The 21,533-nt window shown below is 37.0% G+C and overlaps 1 protein-coding gene across 1 annotated transcript in view; it reads right to left on the bottom strand.

Annotated features, from left to right (window-relative positions):
- Positions 1 to 21,533, bottom strand: part of MYO10 (myosin X) — a 312,628-nt gene that overhangs the window by 125,492 nt on the left and 165,603 nt on the right. Inside the window, exons 5-10 of the mRNA XM_082257742.1 lie at positions 16,453 to 16,587; positions 13,556 to 13,680; positions 9,412 to 9,425; positions 9,222 to 9,306; positions 5,390 to 5,493; positions 1,326 to 1,455 (exon numbers count right to left, since the gene is read on the bottom strand). Coding sequence (XP_082113868.1) covers positions 1,326 to 1,455; positions 5,390 to 5,493; positions 9,222 to 9,306; positions 9,412 to 9,425; positions 13,556 to 13,680; positions 16,453 to 16,587 — 593 coding nt within the window. The remainder of the gene's footprint in view (positions 1 to 1,325; positions 1,456 to 5,389; positions 5,494 to 9,221; positions 9,307 to 9,411; positions 9,426 to 13,555; positions 13,681 to 16,452; positions 16,588 to 21,533) is intronic.

Genomic DNA, 21,533 nt, shown 5'->3' with positions numbered 1-21,533 from the left:
GGGTGTGCATTGGTACCTGGCATCCATTGAGCAAAAAGCTCTTGGCCATAAATGTTGAAAATATGTATTATATAATTACACTTATTTTACAAGCTAAACATTTTTATTCAGTTTATATCACAAACTACTATTTTTAAAAAACATTTCATCTCAACCTAAAGAAAAAAGCAGGGCAAAGTGCAAAAAAAAAAAAAAAAAAAAAAAAAAAGCTTCCACCCCAGTTACACTAGCTTTACCAGTGCTCCCTTGCAAACTCCAGACTTCACTGCAGCAGGCACTGAAATCTAAGGTTTTGAATGACACCCTGACTGTGTAACAGTGCTCAGGCTTAGTGACTGACTGCTGGACCTGAGCACTGTCACATAGGAGACAGTCACATCTTCCCCCAAAAGCAGAAATATCATGTGGCGGGAGTGGCTAAGGAATGCTGGTAAGGTGAGTAAAGCTGGTGCAAGATCACTTTTTTGCGCTTCATTTTGGATTGAGTAGTGAAGGGTTAGGGTTTGTTGGGTTTATACTGTTCTTTGTGTCCATGCTAGAACGATTTACTCTCAATTTCTCCTGGTGACCATTGTCACTGGGACAGAAAATGAGGGAAAATCAAACATTTTGAGCAGAAATATTCCAATAGGGACATTTTTTCCCAGTGCCAACTGCCTAAGAGATTTCCTCAATCTCCAAAATGAAAAAAAAAGTTTCGGCTGTACATATACTTTACTATAATATATATTGTAGTTACTACTGCCACTCTCTGGTCCACAAATCCTTTGCATTCCTTTTTTTAGATTGCATTTAGGTGCTAGGTTTGGTGATTCCCAGAATGCACAAAGAAAGCTTACACCATTGTTTTATTTAGCCTTACTTGTGAGAGTGGAAGTCTGCAGATGGATCTGCAGCAAGGATTGAGTAGACCAGACTTACAAACATAACAGAGCTAATATTCTTCTTAAAAGCTTACTGGACTATACCTAGAATCCAATTTGGTCATGCAAGATCTGCATCTGATTCTACACTGATAATAATGCACAATGTTATCCTTTAGTATAAATTATATTCAAGTTCTATCAGGTGTAGTTCTTATAATTATTTTCTACACGTGTAGAATCTGGTATCCAAATGATTATTTGAATATTCTGATCCCATATTTCTAGATATGTTTTATTTTCTGCAGCTTTTTGTTCCTGAGGTTGTTACTTTGTGCTTTTCTGGCTAATACAGTGAGGAATTAGAACACTAGAAATCTGGGAGAAAGCACATGATTTACTCATTATAGCTAAAACAGTACACAGCTCATTTAAACTTAAAATGGTAGGATGTGTGTTTACCCGTCTTTGTGCAGACCTGAGCACCACCAGCCGTTATGAATTCGATGTTTCCCAAGTGCAAAATTCCAGCAAGCAACCTAAGAACTTCCCGGACATTCTCAGAGGTAAACTGCATAACTTTCATGGCTGTCTGCAAGCAAATGGAAACTTAAGTGCAATGCAAAACGTAGTTCCAAGAAATGTTGTCTTGCTTTATTTATTATCCAACACTGGCTTTACTTTTTCTTTTTCAATAGTATTTATTGAAAAACTTTTACAAAGGTTAGAAAGCTAGACATAAACATACAAGAATAAGGCCCCGCTTGATTCATCCGAAAGTGAACAAAGTGCAAAACCACGACACAGGCGGCATAATGTGTCAAGTGGAAATTATGACAATAACAAACCATGGGGATACATGCTGACAGTCACAAGATCACCAGTAGGAATTTGCATTAATGTTACAAAATTAAAAAAAAAAAAAGAAAACTCAAGTAGTGAGTGGAATTATAGACTATGCAGTGTGGGGAGATTCGGGCATCCCTTAGAGACAGACCCCTTCTGCTTTCGCCATGCAAGTTGGGGCAGGGAAAGAATAGCACATTTCAAAAAACACAAAACATGTTCCCCAATCACACATTAGTTGAGAAACACTTTGCATTAAAGGAAAAACAGGGAGATGAGCCCCCCGCCAAGTCCAACCATCCTTAAGTAATAGATGGAAAGGGCAGGTAGAGCCGTAAAGAAAGGAGAAGGAGAAAAGAGAGAGAAGAAGAGAAGAAGGAGTAAAAGCAGAAGAAGAGAAAGACAAAAAAAAAATAATTTTGAGAAAAGCAGAGAAAAGGAATCAAGATCTCTGCTCCATCTGCACTCCTGGCCACCACCAGAGTACTCCCTATTCAGGAGTTTGAAGATTTTGAATCCAAGGATTACAGACCCTCTTAAACAGGACAACAGTGTCACAAAGTATGCTGACCAACTTTTCATTTAGTCATTACCCAGGAAAGCCTACGCTTCATTACCGCCAACTCAACCACAGGTTTCTTTCAGGCAGTAACGATCGCAATTTTGGCTGCCAGAAACATAAAGTGAATTAGAGGCTGCGTATGTCCAGGTATCCCCTCCACAGGTTAAGTAGAGCTATTTTGGGGTCTTTGATACCATTTACCATGGTCATAGGGTATATTAAGTTATGGGCTCTGGTTCATAATACGGGCTTTACTTTTTACCATTTATAAAGCCTTTCTTAGAAAATATTTAGTTGCACAATTTAATATCTATTAAAAATATGTAAGATAAAATTCACTATTGAACTTTCTTTGCAATGCTACTATTGTGAACTACACAATTTTTTAGACCCCCAATTTTAGACACATTAGAAAAATAGATATTTCCAATATTTTTGCCTAACATAAACCTGTCAATAAATCATAAGTGTAATAATTCACTAATATGTATTTCTATCCAGACAGCAGGCATCCAAAGGTTTAGTTTGTGTTAAATGTAAATCTTCACCCTTCATTTTCACACACAATTTAAATTGGTGTCTTATACAGTTAAAATTAAGAGTAATACTTTTGCTTTACTGAGAGGCTCACTTCGAGGTTTATACACTAAAAGAGGATTGTAATAGAAATAAGCTTTGGTTAATAGACTGTTCACACTTTTTTGATAAATTCTGTTAATATTCGAGTGATTAAAGGTAATGTACAAAGGTCTCGTACATAATTTCTTTCTTTATTATGGTCAGGGCTTAAAAAAATCTTTTAGTCTGGTAAATAAAGTCTGGTTAAACAGAACAATGACACATCCCAGTGACTGATCTCTTATTTTGTGCTTCCTTTTAGCTAACCTATAGTGTTCTGTTTTCATGTGCTAAATGCTTACTTTTAAAATAAATATTGTGTACATAAAATAACTAAGAGATAAAAAAAAATTTCATTAAAATTAAATTGAAACCAACTACTGTATAATAGTTTTAGTTTAATGGAAACTTTGGTAATAAAACTATAAACCTATAAAAGGAAATATTCATTCTATGTATAGTTCCAGAGCCATCAGATAAAGCACAATATAGTTCTAGCACATCATGTACTATGTGTAAATATTTACTATAATACTTTTGCTGGATTTCATTATTTGTCTTCAACAGATATAAGAAGCGCGGATGTGTCCTAACTTCATTTTTTTTATAATATATCTATTTTCTTTTGTGTAAAGGTCTCACATATTTCAGATTTCAAGACACTAAGTAAGACATTTACAGAACACACTGTCCTGCTATACAGTATATATTGAAACAAGTTAGGAAACAGTCTTGTGAAATTAAGTAAAATACAACTCAAGCATTTTTGGACAGAGTGAATAAATAAAAATAGATTTTCAAGAAGCTGATTCAGCGGAAAGTGTAGTTAAAAGTATGGGCTGGATGTGCTTTCGAACAGTTGTTTTCTTGATACAGATATTCATTTTCTGCACATCTATGGATTTACTTTCTCGTGTTTTCATACTGCAGTGGCCTTGGAAAATAATTTCTGTACTCTTTTTATAAAAATATATTCAACACTAAAAGTGCTGGAGGGGCTAAAAATGCTGGAGTTTACCAACCTTCTGATCTTGATCAATACTGAATCCCTAAGTCATATAATATGTTTTGTTATTTAATTTACATTATTTCACAGGTTCCTTGGTCTTCTGTGGTTGCTCCTAGAATGGAGAAGCAAGTTCACAAACTGTGCACTGATTTGCCCAGTCCTGGTATGATAGATTTGGTATATTTTATATATTAAACCAAAAATTGAGTTGCGCAAAAAGTGTCACCAAAAAATAAACAGGGGAATTATCTCAGAGATAGCTGCACTCAGTATGTCCACATAAACAATAAGCTAAAATTGTGTTGCGCTATCAATATAAAGTGCATACATTCATAACAATCATCCAATCAAGTGAAAAGTCCATGTGTATCAAAAAAAATGTATGTGCAAACAGAAATATATGAGGAGAAGTTCTGGTCCAGTGAAGTCCATCAGAAAAAGAAAGTGCTCTTGTTAAAAAAGTTAACTAATACACATATGTGTTATCAAAATTCCATGCTCCAATGTAGATAGAGATTTCTTCACACCCAGATGTGCACACCCCACTCACAAGTCGCTTACCAGCTACTATGACTGGTTATGTGGTAATCCACCTTGGAAACTTGGCTCTTGATATCCATCCATCCCATGGGGATACTGGGATAAGGTACAGCCAGACTACCATCTTTGAGTCATAATAGCTGGTAAGCAGGTGGTGAGTAGGGTGTGCACTTATGGGTGAGAAGAAATCTCTATCCACATTGAAGCATGGAATTTTCAGATCTCATATGTGTAATAATGAACTTTTTGTACAAGAGCACTTTCTTTTTTTTTTTTGGTGGACTTCACTGGACCATACATGAACTTCTCCTAATATATTTCTATTTGCACATATGTTTTTGTTTTTTTTTCTAATTACGTGGACTTTTAACTTGATTGGAAGATTGTTATGAATTTATGCACTTTATATTGATAGCACAACACGATTTTAGATTGATTAATATTTTTATATATGCCTTTTTTTATATAATTTCTGGTTCCCCTTGGGTTGTAAGCTATAACAAATCAATTTTGCCCTCTCTGAATTGTTCTCTCTGCTAATGGTTTCAGATGTAGAGGTTGAATATGAAGTACACATCTTGCTTCTGACAACTATGGCACTCATCTATGAATGTGCCAAGTCTTGAGAGTCAGACTTTCATCATAGAGGGCGTTTTATACATTCTGACATGAATGAACAACACTTCATTTAAACTACTCTACTACAGCCAGAAGCCTAAGTTCTAAAAGTCTGCCTGGTTCAGACAACACTTCATACATCTGCCAGTCAGGAAGACCTGTCTATTTCCCAACAAAGCCAAGTTTATTCTTTCTGATGTATTGTGACATTCTTTGGCAAAGATCCCACCATAGCATAACCGGGGTAAATGAACGATTTAGCCATCCAGCTGTCAAAAGTAGAAACAACAGATTATATTCTTTGCATGCTCACAGTAACAGAAACTGTCTTACTTTAACTTCGTGAAATGTTTCCTTGTCACTGATGGTCTCATCCGTGATACATCCAGATTGATTCAAGTAGTGATATTTTTCTGTTTGCAATAAATAAAATGCCTCTGTGGAATAGACAAAAAAACATTGTAAATTTAAGGTGCAAAATAAAACCAGATGTACAAATGACTGTGATGTTAATATTAGACTTTAGAACAAATACTCATGAATATGCCACACACATGAGGGGTGATTTATTAAAATTCAGTGAAGTGAACCTGTGTTCACTTTAAATATATATATATATATATATATATATATATATATATATATATATATATATATATATATATATATATATTTGCCTGCACACAATTGGATGTTTGAAATAATCTTATGTTAATGCATTTTGTCTAGAGTAAATCATGTCCAAGTGGCCAGCTAATACAATCGTTTAAGATACTAATCTGACAATGCATGGAATGCAAATAATTTCAACAGATCACTTAAAAGTACCAGGATCTCGATCATGTGAGTTGGAACAGTGCTGGCACTTTCTTATTGCATCTTTATGTGAGATAACATGCTTTCTATCTGGATAATGCCTGAGAAGAATGGGCCAGTAGGGTGTATGAATAAGAGGGTTCCAACACAAGTCATAACAAGTCACGTATAACTGGTCAGCCAGGGCAATCTGGTTTCATCCGTAGCAACCATAGACCTCAAAAATAATGTGCCTTACATTAAACATTGTAGCTCTTTATCCAATAATTTTGATATTTTAGATACTAATGCTTAGGTAACTGGTATTTTGGGTTCCTGCATTATTCAGTGGACAGTGTAAAATATTTCCTTTTACCTGAAAAAAAACGGGTATTCCTTGGAACTGTGGTAGATTGGGGTGGAGAAAGAGGCAATGGAAGTTTAATTACCTTTAAGTATATCTAAAGCCTTTTTTTTTCTTTTTATTTTGAATAGAGCAGGTAAAGGATTAAAACAGCTGTCAGTTTTCTTTGTTGCAATTTGTGTCTCATTAGAGAGAGTTTACTTCACTGCCTGTCATGTAGACTTAATAGAAAGTGAGCGAATATATTTCAAATGTGACAGTTTTCATAGGAACAGGTATTCCCATAGGAACATTTAGCTTATATTGTGGTGGCAGCTCAAGAATTTGGATTTACCCTCCCTTCCATTTTTAGTGGTCAGGACAATTGGACAGCAATAAGCCCTCACCACTTAAGCCACATCTAAAAAAAAACCTTTGAATTTGCCTATTAGGGAAGACATAATACATTGCCTACAGTGTGCTACATCCTAAAGAATATGCACTAAACACCTTCATGTTCACCTGTTCAACCACTTAGGCCTCCATGAGAAGATGCAGTAACTGATGATGAGTAGGAGTTTCATCTAAAGTGTAATTCCAGTCACAACCTAACTCAGCTAAAACCTACTCCCACCCCAATTCAAGGCCTATTCTTGCTGTCTACCCTGTAAAAGGAAGGAAGTCTATACTTACCTATCCTGAAGTCACTCCAGTCCAGCCAGATGATCAGGTGCCATTGCTGGCTTCAGTGTACAGGAGGGACAGCCAACAACAGATGCAGCATAGTAAGCCTATGAGTGATGTCATTGCCCAGGCTCTGCAGCTGTTGTTGCTCCTCTCTCCTCTACATTGAAGCCGCTCCTGGAGAAATCATGTGACCAGAGCGACTTCAGAATAGGCAAGTATAAACAGTTTTCCTTTTACAGGGAAGATATAATAGGCTTAGATATGGGGGTGGGAGTAGATTTTAGTTTAGTTAGGTTTAGACCGAAATTACACTTTAGAGAAACAGTTTGATATGTATCACTGGCAAGATATCAAACCACAGCAGGGAGTTCAATTTCCCAAACACAGCCATAAGCAAAGAAGCCAATGATAAGAAAAATAGTCCCTTGAGAGCTCCACTTTAACGCTGACATATGAAGAACATTTCTTGTTTCTCACTAGTGTACCCAGTATAGAAGCAATTGTGAGATTTTCTTTTCCTGTTTATCTGCATTTACTTCAAATGTATTGCTATCTGAACAGTCAAGAGTTAGAGTTCATTATTGACTGTAAAAAAAAAAAAAAAAAGGAACAATAATCCTGTAACAAAACTATATGCCTTTCTTGAAGACCATACTTTTTTTATAAATTGTTATGAAGAAATTGTGAGCAGCTTGTTATATAAATGCAGTACTGGAGTTGTCTATACTTCAGGAAGTAAAAAGAACATTTTTGTGAAATTTGAACTTAGAGAACTGAAGAAAGGGAATTCTGAATCATGAATACACTAAACATTAACTGCCATAATAGCATAACAGTTGGCTAGATGCTAGCATATAGGAAAATGGTGTATAAAAAACTGTGTGTTAACAACTTTATCTTCGTAAGGTTTTACCCCCTTCCTGACCAGGCCATTTTTTGCAATACGGCACTGAGTTGCTTTAATGGACAATTGTGCGGTTGTGTGACGCTGTACCCAATCAAACTTTTTGTCCTTTTTCCCACAAATAGAGCTTTCTTTTAGTGGTATTTGATCACATCTGCGTTTTTTTTTTTTTTTTTTTTTTGTGCTTTAAACAAAAAAAAGGCCGACAATTTTGAAAATTGTTATATAACACATCCATAAAAAATGTAACAAAATATAATTTCTTCATCATTTTAGGCCCATATGTATTCTGCTACATGTTTGCATGCTTATAGGCAGGGGTTCATTTACTTCCTCTTTGAGGGTGAACTTTTCTCAGAATCTTCTTAGAAGGTGAGGTGAGTTCATACCCTTCGTGGCAGGATCATATATAAATCTTGGGTTGAGCTTAGCCAGTGGGCCAGTGGTCATAGGAGATGAACTAAAGGATTTAATCTGATTCTTGTTACCCCAGGATAGACACCCATATACGAAAGGTGCACTGCCATGTCAAGAGGACCTGGTATATTGATGAACTGAGGAGTATTTGTTTATTATTGACTGTTATTACTAATTACCTTAAGTACATTAAAATGGAGTTGTACCAAACCCTGGCCGAATATCACTGAAGGTGTGAGTTGGGACAGCATTTCATTAGGCGATATTGCTGGACAGGTGCTTCTCATGGAGAAACACATTGTGGGATACAGGAACCTTGAGACAATAACTCTATTGCAAACCTGGTTGAGTTCGGGCAGGTGGTGGATAGGAGATGGTGTCTCCCCATAATGACAAAGACCCTCATAGCACTTGGCCCTCATGTGCATGGCAGTATGTCTGAGTTCTATCTTGTAACCAAAAAGAAGACACAAGGCCTTGCAAAAGAAGTGTCCGGGTCCACTTAGAGATCTGACCAGTAATACATTTTCTGCCTTAGGGTCTCCACTCTGAATGGAAGAGCAATATAGACACCTTTGGACAGCAGCATTGTCAGCCTGGGGAGAGGGTAGTGTTAAATGCACTAGCAGATTTACATGGACTTGGCTAACAAATTAAAGCCAAACTCTAGTTAACACTGTCTAAGCAGTTACAGAAACATTTTGTTTTGTTTGGGGAGAAAGGTTTTACATAAATGAATAAAAGTTGAGCACTGTAAGCACCCCTGCCAGTGTTAAATGGTTTGTTGCAACCCTCTAACTGCCACTTTTGTAGGCCAGCTTGATCTGTTAAAGGACGTTGAAAAATAACAGGCTTACTAACCTGATCACCAGGTGGAAATAAAGGAAAAGAAAATAAAAAGAAAAAACAAATGCAGCCACGCCATCTAAAAACTGGTAAGCTGCAATTAATATTTAGTTTTTGGGCTTATTACCACTTCACAGTAAAGCTGCAATGCACTGGACATGTAATAAACCTACCTTTCTCCTCTTTCCCTGCTCCCTCTAGCAGTGCATAGAAAATGTGGTAATTCCTCTCATTGGGATTCTGTCGTACTACACGATTCTACAAAAAAAACAAACACACAAAAACAAAATCTGCATTTAATCTCTGGTATGTTAAAATTTGTGTGGAAGGTTGACATATGAAGAATGAAAATAGTTCACTAACCTTTTCTAATAAATCTTTATTAGAAAGACGCTGGAGTTAAAGATAAATACCATATGATCCAAAATGAAAAAGCCGTGCTTTAACAAGATGCACATATATTTAGAGTGGTTTAAACAGGGCATTGCTTATATCATGAAAAAACAAATACTAGCAGCTGCAAGAACATCCACATCATGTATTAAACATGTGTAGACTGTCTGCTTTTATTTATCAAGTACCCCAAGAAGACATATACCACTGGCAGTATCCACATATGAAAGCATCGACCACCTTCCAGTGTGAGTTCACTCTTCTAAATTGCTCATGGAACCAATCACTGTCTCCGTGTAAAGTCAAAACTCACAGAAAAAAGGGCTGCCATTGCAGAAAGAAAGAGCCCCTGTGACAAATTTAAGATCTGCCCGGATCATTTGCAGTAGTCCCCAGTGTACTGTATTCAATGGCACCTCCCAAGGGGTGGAGTTTCTGGTGCCGTCGTCACGCCACTATCATTGCGAGTGCTTTTTTTTATTACTATATTTAATGCTCTTTTGTGATACTTTAATAACATACTGCACTATTGGAGATTATCCTTGGCTTCTGGTGAGCTTTATTTGTCCTAGTTCAAGTCTACATGGAGGTACCCTTAAATGCAGGACACTGGGGACTGTTGCACATGACTTGGGGAGATCTGACACGTGTTACTGGTGCTCTTGCTGTTATAATGGCAGCCATTTGCTCTAGTGAGTTTATACTTTACATGGAGATAGTGACTGGTCCGTTGAACACTGTAGAAGAGTAAACTCACACTAGAAGGCGGTGGATGTTTTCATCTGTTTCTATCTTCTGATTCATTGTGTAAACAGCGTTCTTGACAGTTCAATTTGACTTATATAATTTACACATTATTATATCATGGCTCTACACATTGTGTCTTTTTTATGTTTATTTGGGTTTATTATACTGCCTTTATGTAAAATCTGCCAAATGCTGATTTTATTTATAAACTTTATGTAATATTTACATATAGCAATGGTCACTGGACATTTTAGAACAAAATAATGCAGGGGACTAATCAATAGCCACCATTCAGGCATGTCCTTTAATCAGGGCTGACCCAAGACATTGTGCTGCCTGGGTCCAAGAATGAAATGCTAATCCCCCTTCCAAAAAAAAAATCAGGCCCACCAAAAGGCCCATACATCCATTATATATACAATTTTGAAAATATTATATATACTGTTATCTTCTTCCATAACTCATCACCGGACACCAAACACCCACTGTCTGTCCTCCTGTCACTCCTGTGTCTGCCGCACCCAACGCCCTAGATGATCCAGCCTGCCCTGCGTGAGAGGGAGTGCGCTGATGTCTGACGTCATCGCGCACACCATGATTACGTGAGGGTCATTCTCCGGAGGAGACGCTCCGCCTCCTCATACTCATCAGTTTGGACTAAGGACGGCAGTATGAGATGGGGAAATGCCTCCCCTAACGCGCCACAAATTGATGACACACAATGGAAAAAATCTTGGGAGTCAATTTGCTGCCCCTCTCAAAGTTCTGCCTGGGTCCCATGGACCAAGTGGAACCCATGGTAGGGCTAGCCCCGCTTTTAATCTCTAAATTGGCACCTACCACTATGACTCGAGTTCTTTAATCAGTTGTGAACACTGGGAGTGCTATACACAAACAAAAAACATAATCAAAGTATGCCCTTTTCTTGCTGCTCCCTCTCTCTCACACTTGCTGGTACTGCCGGCTATCAAAATGAAAGCCAGGAGTTTCTGTGTAAATACAATAGCTGTAGAAACCACTGCTGTCCAAAAAGGAACCTTGATACAGTGTTTATAAACACTTTTTAGATGTGAGATAGATACATATTACCTTTGTATCTACTCTTTTTATTAACCGGCAGATCAAAAGGAAGAGCTTTAACCTGCATATGGCAATTAAAGCAATCTGGCAAAAAAAATTTTTTTTAAGATAAAATGTATCCCTACTTAACTTTTTATTAACCTTCAGTGCCGGACATCGCATGTGATTCGCTCCGCATTGCAGATCACATGCAATGTTTGTGTGATGCGATTTCAGCCATACAAAATGTATGGCTGAAATCTCATCGCATTCACACCAAAATGATGTAGGACCCTTTTTTTGGTTCGCACTGGAATCGGATCGCATGGGTGATCACACCTATGCGATCTGAGTCCTGGACCATTTCACAGTTCGCACTGTGGGTGTCATTAACTTTACATTGACACCCCCGGCAGATCTCAGTGTGAACCACTGTGCGGTTTCCCACATCGCACCAGTGTAAACCGGGACTCAGTCTATTCGGGCCTCAGTTGATTCTTTCTCCCTTTATTTATTTTTCTGATGACTGTTTTTTTTTTTTTTTTTTTCTATTTCTCTTTATCTAACCATTAAAATGTAAACTTTTTTTGTTTGTATTTAATTTTTTTTTACAGATGTTTTTATTTTTTTTCTTTGAAAAAAGGATGGTTTTCGGGGGGGGGGGGGGGGGAGCATTTATTTCACTTGTAAATAGTAGCTTTGCAATGCTTTGCACCAGAATCATCATTTTGGTGTAATTTTAAACAGGAGAAAATATAGAATAACATGTTTACTTTGTATCTAAAGTAACAATAATTACTTTAAAACACTTGTGAAACTAAAATAAACATTTGTTTTTTAATTGTTTTTTTTTTTTTTTTTCATAAAAAAAAATAATAATGTTTGCCAGCCATAGAGGTTGATTTACTAAATGGTGACAGACTGTTCACTTTGCAAGGGAGGAGTTTTCACTTTGCAAGACATTTTAGCTTAGTGAAAACTCAGAACCCACAGCAACTGGCTTAGGTTGCGAGTCTAATTAACACAGGGATCTGCGCATTCTATAATATAGAAAATTGTTGCAGATCCCCACAAGCGTAGCCCTGGTGTAGAGGATGAGAAGTGTCTGCCGGTAAACTGGCAGACACCTCAAATGCCTCTCTCTGTTAATGCAAGTAACACATTACACCGGAATATTGGCAGGGAACTAACATAAGCCCGGCTTTTTAGCTTTAGCAAACGTAGGTTAACAGCCTTGCTTCTCCCTCTCTGGTTAGTGGGGGAGCAGCTCCAACTCTCCTGCTCTCTGTGCCATGTCTGGTGCAGATGCCGATCACTTCTAACAAAAGGGCTCACACCCACTTAGTTGATAATGAGCAGGATCTGCTTCATTTTCTCAGTTCAGAGGGGTGGCGCAGGCTTTATGTATGCACCACTCCTTGTTAATTCACCCTAAAGTATTTTTTATTGTAGCTTGGTTCTCAGAATTATCTGCAACATAAACAAAAAACAGTAAAAATGACTTGCAGCTAAAATTAGGAACATGGGAAGTACTTATTCTTATAAACCCAGGCTGGGTTACTAAAGAAGTACAGAATATTCACTTAGAAAATAGCACAACTGAATATGATGAGTGAATGAAGTGAATATTTTAAATGACCAATAATGCACCAGGGCATTAAAAAAAAAACATATTTTGCCTTCCACATTACCAGATGATTGAATTGAACAGTATTCGTCTGTGCGATGGCCATGTTTGCCATCATGGAGATGCACAGGTGTTCTGTGCATCCCTATGCAGGCAGTCCTTTTCATTTAAATTGGGAAGCAACAGTTGCACAGACACAGAAAACTTGACAGCTGTGTGTGTGTGCAGGTGCCCGACTCCAAATGCACATCCATGCACCCGTACAGCTGTCATTTTGAGAGCATCCAAATGAACGGTGCTGCCTGCATGGTGATGCTCAAAACATCTGTGCCTCCCCATGCAGACACACACTGTCCTTGCATGGGTGTACGCTTTAGTAGACATGTGAATGAGGGCTTATTCAGTAAATGATGGTCCAGCTTGCTAACTGAATATTATCTACTCCTTTTTAATCAACCCTACGCTGTACAAGCATTACATTACAGGAGTGCAATGTTCTCTTGCAGCATTTAACAAAGGGAGTAAGGCCTTGAAGCAATACCTGTACTTCACATCTAAGAATAACTTATTTGGTTGCTGCCAATTGTTGGATCACTAATGCACCTATCACAAATACGAGACATAGTTACAGATTCCATCTTAATAAGAAACACTCTCTGTTGCTGTAATGAAAAAGGATACAATCTACAATTCTTCCTCCTTGAATATGACCTTTCTGGCATATATTCAGTTGAATGAATTTTCCAAAACGGCTTGAATTATTATTGTAAACAGTCTTTGCATTTCCAAAGGCCTCCATGATAGGACTGTGAAAGGAAGCACAAAAAACATGGTAAATTGATCTCACATTAGAAAGTAACCAGTTTCCTTTTGTAAATCTAATGTAATATTATGTTTTTGTGGTGCAGTTTTTATAGTTACACAATTTAACCTTTTGCCCATTGTATTATCTATGTGATAACATTCTTTACTAACTATAATTTTTATTTCTACAGCTAGTTTCCTGCATTCCATCTTACTGCCTGTCTCCTACTTCCCTAAGGTTAACAGTGCATCAGTTAGGAAAAGCTGCAAAAACGTCATTCACTGGTCATCTAGATTGTGAATTCAATCTCTGTCTCAAAAATAAAGACCTGACTCTTACTTATGTTTCTTCAGTAGTTAGTTCAGTAGCAAATTAGCATCTAGGGGTGAGTATTGTAGTGGTATTACATCTAAAAATGTAATGGATATTTGGTAAAATCATTAGCAGGAAATGTAAACCACACTGCACTAGGATAGCACTGTAACACATGCATAATAAATTCTGTGATGATAACAGTAAATATTTCATGTTAAATTGTAGTAGAAGCTGGCGGTGCACAGTGTACAATGTAAGAAACAAGACCAAAGAGTCCAAATCTGTCCAGGTTATCAAAACCAGTAACTGTTAAAGAAAAATACTTTAAGTTTACGTATATACAGCCAGCATATAGTTTTGGATAGAGTAAGTAGAGGTTGAATCCTCTGCTGGGTTTTTTTTTTTTTTACCTCTGTGTACCACTGGGGATATTTCCTTTGATTTCCTGTCCAAGAGACACAAGAGGAAGTTACAGGAAATATCCCAAAATAAGGAGAACTACTCTCTTAGACACATATACTCGCTGGAAGATTTTCCCTCACTTCCTATTCTAGAAACAGCGCTAAAATGTTGTATTTCCCTTCACTTTCTGTCTCTGTGACAATAGTGGAGACACAGAAAGAAATAAAAAATGACCACTTCCTCACTTTATCCAAAACTGAAAATAGTTTGGCCTATAGATGCACTTTGACTATTTCTGATATATAACATGGAGTAGTTGCTCACAGCTATCGCTCAGGTTTAATGTTTTTTTATTATACACCAAGCCAAGCAGCTGTGCAGCTAAGCACATGCATAAAACAGGCATGGGTTGATGTACTACATTGGGGTTGATGCACCGTTTTGCACTGGAAAGTGCAAAATCTGGTGCAGCTCAGCATAGATACCAATCAGCTTCCAGGATTTTTTGTCAAAGCATAACTGAACAAGCTTAAGTTAGAAGCTGATTGGTTACCATGCACAGCTGCACCAGATTTCGTGCTCTCCAGTTTTAGTAAATCAACTCCTTAAATGTCAGCTATTTACATGGCAACAGATTTTCAATCCTGTTCTAGAGTTGTGGCCCAGGTAGTCTTGCAAGACATCATATCCAGGTAAGTGACCTCAGTTTTTTCAGCTGCAGGTAAAGTGATTCTATAGTGAGCAATTACTAATGTAGAGGCAAAATAAGGTGTCTGCAAATACCTTACCTGGGATCATTAAGTGATCTCATGAACCCTGTTTTCAGCAGCATAAGAGGCTAAAGCTGTATATATGTTTGTTTCGAAATTTGGGCAGTTCAGCAAGGACTAGCCAAAATTCAGTTCATGTGTACCCCTGTATGTTCAACAGAAGCTGGTCATTAGAGAGGCTTCTGTCAAACAGGCCTGCTGGAAAACAAGCTTTTGATCAGCGCTTGCAACCCATAGCTGCAGCACTGATCTGTGTATTCAAATAAGTGGGCGGGGCAGAATACAATAGTGCGGTGGGGGAGATCCCTGCATCCACATTGCTTTTATGGATGCAGGGATCTATCAGGTTGTTTTTGTTCAACCAGTTGGTTGACCTAAGGAGAACTATCCGTGTATACCCGGTTTTAGAGAGGGGTGGAGAAGCTGCAGTACACTGATATTCCCAATGAATGGCTGTGCAGGGGGACATGCCTTTACAAGTCATTGTTGATCATTGATCATTGGAGGATGGGCAGGCTGTGCCCCTGCACAGCCAAAAAAACTGACCATAATGGTATGGATGCACTATCATGCCTAGCTTGAGTTTTAATTATAGAAATCAGGGGGACTGGCAGGAACACCAGGTATTTCACACATAGGAAGCCATACAGAGAATAGGATACTTTTTAACACAAGTATATGGTTTACCAGATACATATCAGGAATATTAAATGTTAACTTATTCTTTAAATAATATTACCTAATCTCAAGATCTCGGTCCCTTTATCATCTATATATTATATGCTCTTGATGAATGGTGCTGAGGGCCTATACTAACTTGCTCCTTTCCCTGTTTGTTATGTGAAAATTCAATAAAAATGTATTGCAAAATAAATAAAAAATAAAAATACTACCAAATCCAGACAAGAAGACTTTATCAATTTGTTATTAAACATTTACTCCTCTGTCTGTGACTGAACTGTTAACTAGCCTGAAGGAACTACCTTTCCATAGAAAAAAACATCCTAACTGTAGCAAATATATAAATCTGTTTTATTCACAATATGTTAGAATCTTATGAACACATCCACCTAAAGAATATAATAGATCAATTGGGACTGCAACAGGTGGGAACCTGTCAGACTTAGTAATGTTATCCAGCACTTTTATTTCCTTAGTGCCACAAAAGAGCTAAAAACTACTTTAAATTGCAGTTTCATGTATCTTTTTTAAACCAGCAAGCAGTGTATAAGCGGACTCCATCTGGTGAAATTGAAAGGCACCACTGATATAAAGCAATACATTACCTGCTCTCCAAAATTGCTTGTTCCACACTGGTAGTTTTTACTTTTGAAGATAGTTCTAGAGAATGCTGGCTTATTGCAGACAAGTACTTTAGAATGTGTTTTGTGCTCTCTGTTTTGCCTGCCCCGCTTTCACCACTGCAAAAAAAAAAAATGTATATATAATGTTAACCAGAAAAGTATACATGTGGTAAATGCAATTATATATGGTTTCTTCTCTTACTGAAATTGATACGTAACTAACCATAAACACTGGTAAAGTAAATTTTGTTTTTGATAGGGTATGGAAGGGTTAAGCCCCGTACACACTATGAAAAAATTGGGCCAACGACTCGCTAGTTTTCTTTGATTTTTCACAGCAAGTCGGAACCGAGGATAGACATAATTTACGAAAATTCTCCTATGAAAAAGGATTTTTTTTTTTCATTATTTGTTGTTTCTGATCATGTGCAGTCTTTCAGATCTGATATTTCTCATACAAAAATCATATCAAAACAGTACACACGAGATACATTTTGGAATTTTTGTCTGAAAATTTTTAGAAAATTGCATGATCGTTCCCTGGATGGAAATGTTTGCCCAATTTTCTTATAGTGTGTACAGGGCATTAGAAGCCCTGTCATGTTTTACTTCATGTCTGTGTCATACTCTCTCTTTATTCTGGTTACCATTGGCACTGTAGGATTGATTTATTAAAACATGAGAGTGTAAAATCTGGTGCAGCTGTGCATGGTAGCCAATCAGCTTCTAACTTCAGTTCCTTCAGTTAAGCTTTGACAAAAAAAAAACCTGGAAGATGATTGGTTTCTATGCAGAGCTGTACACTCTCCAGTTTTATAAAATCAACCCTGTTATTAAAAGAAGAGTAAAGTAATCACCTAATGGGAACACTTGAAAGAGCAGATTTCTGACTTTGGAGGGATTTCCTCTGACTTTCTTTTGAGTCTCTGGAAAATGAAGTATATATAAACCTTAAATCAATTTTTGGTGTGTTTGGAATTATGTCTCACTGTACACAGTTTCCTTAAGCAAACTTTTTTGTGAATTTATTGCAAAGTTTTTAACCTGAATATCCTGCCAGTAACAGCACTTCCTGTATAAAAGTGGTAATAAACTCTATTACACCACTTATAGCTACAGGTAAGCCTATAACAAGGGTTTACCTGTAGGTACTGTGAATATCTCTTAAATCTGCACAGTTTAGGAGATATTCAGAGTGCATGCAGTCGGTGACGTAACTGGCACTGTATGCCGGACCTTCGGAGACAGTGCTGTAAATGGCGGATCCTGAGCGAGTGACGTCATTGCTCCCCTGGCCAGTTATGTAGTCGAAGGCCCCGAACCCAGAAGGAAGACAGGGAGAAGACGTCAGCCCCCTCAGCAGTGACAGTGCAGCACTAGAGGGCTTTGTTCTAAGGTAAGTTTTTTTTCCCCAACAACAGGGGTTTACTACCGCTTTAAGGCTGACAGCGCTAAGCCACTGTCTTGCAATTATCAGACTGATGTGCAAGGTCTTACAGTTGGCCGCTGGACTACCAATCTGCTAGTCCTGATGAGCAGTCCAAATGTTAACTAAAGAAGTGATAATGGCCGGCTAACATTACCTGTCATAATCACAGTGGCTTAGCTTTGTCAACCTAAAACAGGAACTTATCTTACTTGGCAGGATCTCCAGGAAACTTTGCAATAGTTTTTTACTAAATGCACGAGAAAGAAAACCGTTTACGGTGGACATGTCAAAAAGAAGAAGAACAGATTTTGTGCTTATATAAATTTTAAGGGAAATCTCCTCAGTCTTACACAGACAGCAAAAGAAAGCCTGCAGGTATTCCACCCCTTACCTACTCTATTCAAAACTGAAATAAAAAGGTTTATCTAGAGATACACTTTAAGTTATGTACATGATGTCACTATTCATTTTAATAGTTAGTATTAGTATTAGATATACTTTCATATGTGACACAGGGCACCAGGCAAGACGTTTATTTTTACATTTATCCCTGCTGTGGGCAAGCAGTAGGGTTTAGAGCCAACAATCGAGATCTCTTGAAATAGCAAGCTAAGCAGCTAACTTGCCGCTGGATCGCTTTTACCAGCAGCGTGAAGGGACACCCCCACCCCACCTTTCACGGCTGTCCTGTCCCACTGGGACACCCGATCGACTAGCTGGCACTTCTGCTGGATAATCATAGAAGTGGACAAAGACCGGAACCACTCTGTCAGCCTCTATGATATAGAAAACATGAAGCAATGAGTATACATCACTTTCGGTTTCCCTGGCACCATTTTTAAAAATGGAAAGCATTTTATCACATTAATCTTGGTATGATCAAATGCTTTTAAGGGCAGAGGAGGGATCTGGTTTATTATTGATCACAGATCTCTACATAAAGAGTACCTGTTACTGCCTATTACTGTCACAAGGGATGTTTACATTCCTTGTAGCAACAAGAAAAGTACCGGTAATAAAAAAAAATAAAAATTAAAGCGACAATGTAAAAAATAAAAAAAAATAGTAAAAAAAATGTTTTAAATCACTACTGTTCCCCCGTGATCGTGTGCAAAGGTGAATGCACACGTCGGTCACACACGCCCACAAATATCGATTGTCCCACACATGTGAGGTATCACCACCAACGCCAGATCATGGGCAGTAATTCTAGCACCAGACCTCCTGTGTATATCTAAAGTGGTAACCTGTAAAGGCTTTAAAAGCTTCGCCTATGGATAATAAAATGTATATCAATTGTCGCAGCTGCACAAATTTTAAAGTGTGACATGTTTGGTATCTATTTACTCTGCCTAATATCATCGTTCCAAAAAATGGGTTACGTATTTCGTTTTTTTGCATCAGATTAACTAGTGTATTTAAAAAAAAAAAACATTTGAAAAACTTCTGTGCAAATACCATGTGACATAAAAAACTGTAACAACCACCACTTTATTCTCTAGGTCTTCTGCTTTAAAAAAATATACAATGTTTGAGGGTTCTAACCAATTTTCTAGCAAAAAATAAAAAACATTAAAAGTTTTAATCTTCATAAAGCTCCTTTCCATTTTAAAAGCCTCAGACATTCCTAAAAACACCTCTGCCTAGTAAAAAAACATCAACCCTTTATATTTTCCATCCAGGGAAATATTTTTTTTGTATTAGGACAAGCAAATTGGGACATCGATTAACCTTCCTAGCGGTATTCCCGAGTGTGACTCGGGGTAAGATTTTAGTGCCAAAAGCGGTAACCCCGAGTCACACTCAGGGTAGCGCTAAGAAGATCGCTGGATGCTGGAGGAGGTTTTACTTACCTTTTCTCCGGGATCCAGCGAAGACTGCGAGCGGTGTGCGGCGGCGGAGCTCTCTCCCGATCGTCTGCGAGCCCCGGCTTCCGTCTCCGGCGACGTGACGTCCGCTGGGGGGTGGAACCGGCGGCAAATTCGAATGTAAAATGCACCAAACACACTGATATCGTTCAAAATAAAATAAAATCACATTACATTACCCCCCAGTGCCCTTTCCTGCAGTTTTACTGTACTTTTTATGTAAATATATGTATATATATATATATATATATATATATATATATACATATATATATACATATATATATATATACATATATATATATATATATATATATATATATATATACAGTATGTATATACACATATACATATATATATATATATATATATATATATACACATATATATATACATATACATATATACACATACATATACATATATACTCATACATATACATATATATACATATACATATACATATACATATACATATACATATACATATATATATACATATATATATATATATATATATACACGTAATTCTTGTGAATGAGCAGCCCAAACCAACTGTATACATTATATATATATATATATATATATATATATATATATATATATATATATATATATATATAATATATGTATACATAATATATGTATACATACATATATGTATACATACATATATATATATATATATAATATGTATAATAAATGTATACAGTTGGTTTGGGCTGCTCATTCACAAGAATTACATGCTTTCAGGACCTAAAATAATGGTACCGCTTTCAGCACCTAAAATCCAAAAGAATCATACCGCCAGGGAGGTTAAGTCCCTTGGACAAGTTTTTTTTTTTTTTTATATGTTCACACCCCTGGTGACAGCATTAAACTTTCACTTTCAATAGGTCTCTATTAAAGTTTTGAAAGATACAAAGTATGACCCGTACAAATGTTCAAATGTAATCCACATTGTAAAAATGTACAGAGTGCAGCTGTGAGTCATAGAAAACAATAACGGTTATGGTGATAAAGATCAATAAATATGGCATAATGAAAGCTAGGTTTACAGTAACAATGACAGCATAATGAATAAGAGAAAGAGTTATAGTTTGCGCTGCCTATGTAATATGTGCAATCCTCAAGAATAAAACAAAAACAAGTGAAAAAATTATTTTGGAAGTGATAAACTGAAAAACCTATATGTATATAAACCTATCGCACAAACCCCATATTAAACCAATAGTAAAGTGCAAACATAAGGAAATAATAAAATGATATAATAGTGTTCCACACTTCTAAATTACTATACACATTCTGTCATAAAAATACAATGCAAAAGGAAAGTGCTTCTCTGTGCAAAAATGTGCACAAAAGTGTAATGATCAAAAAAAGTCCATAAAACAATTTAATACTTAAAATAATTCATAAGTCCTTATACAAAAGATAAAGTGACAAAGTGCAACTTTTACATAGGCAGCGCCACCTATACCTTTTTCTCTTATTCATTTCCATACCCCACTTTGTGGAATATGTGAGGTAGGCAGCAGCCTTCTTGCCCACACCATAGCGCGGAACTATAGCCAATCTTAATGACAGCATAATACTTTTAAAGTGCCATGATACCATTTTTCTATGACGTTACCTTTTTGTATGGTGTAACATCACATTGCACAGTTGGCAAAAGTCCATCAAGGACTCTTAGTGGGGTTGATTTACTAAAACTGGAGAGTACAAAATCTGGTGCAGCTCTGCAAAGAAACCAATCAGCTTTAGAT

Source organism: Pelophylax lessonae (genome assembly GCF_965119305.1).
Source record: "Pelophylax lessonae genome assembly, chromosome: 5".
NCBI lineage: Eukaryota > Metazoa > Chordata > Amphibia > Anura > Ranidae > Pelophylax > Pelophylax lessonae.
Note: the sequence above shows the minus strand (reverse complement) of the source record. Positions and strands in the feature narration are given on the sequence as shown.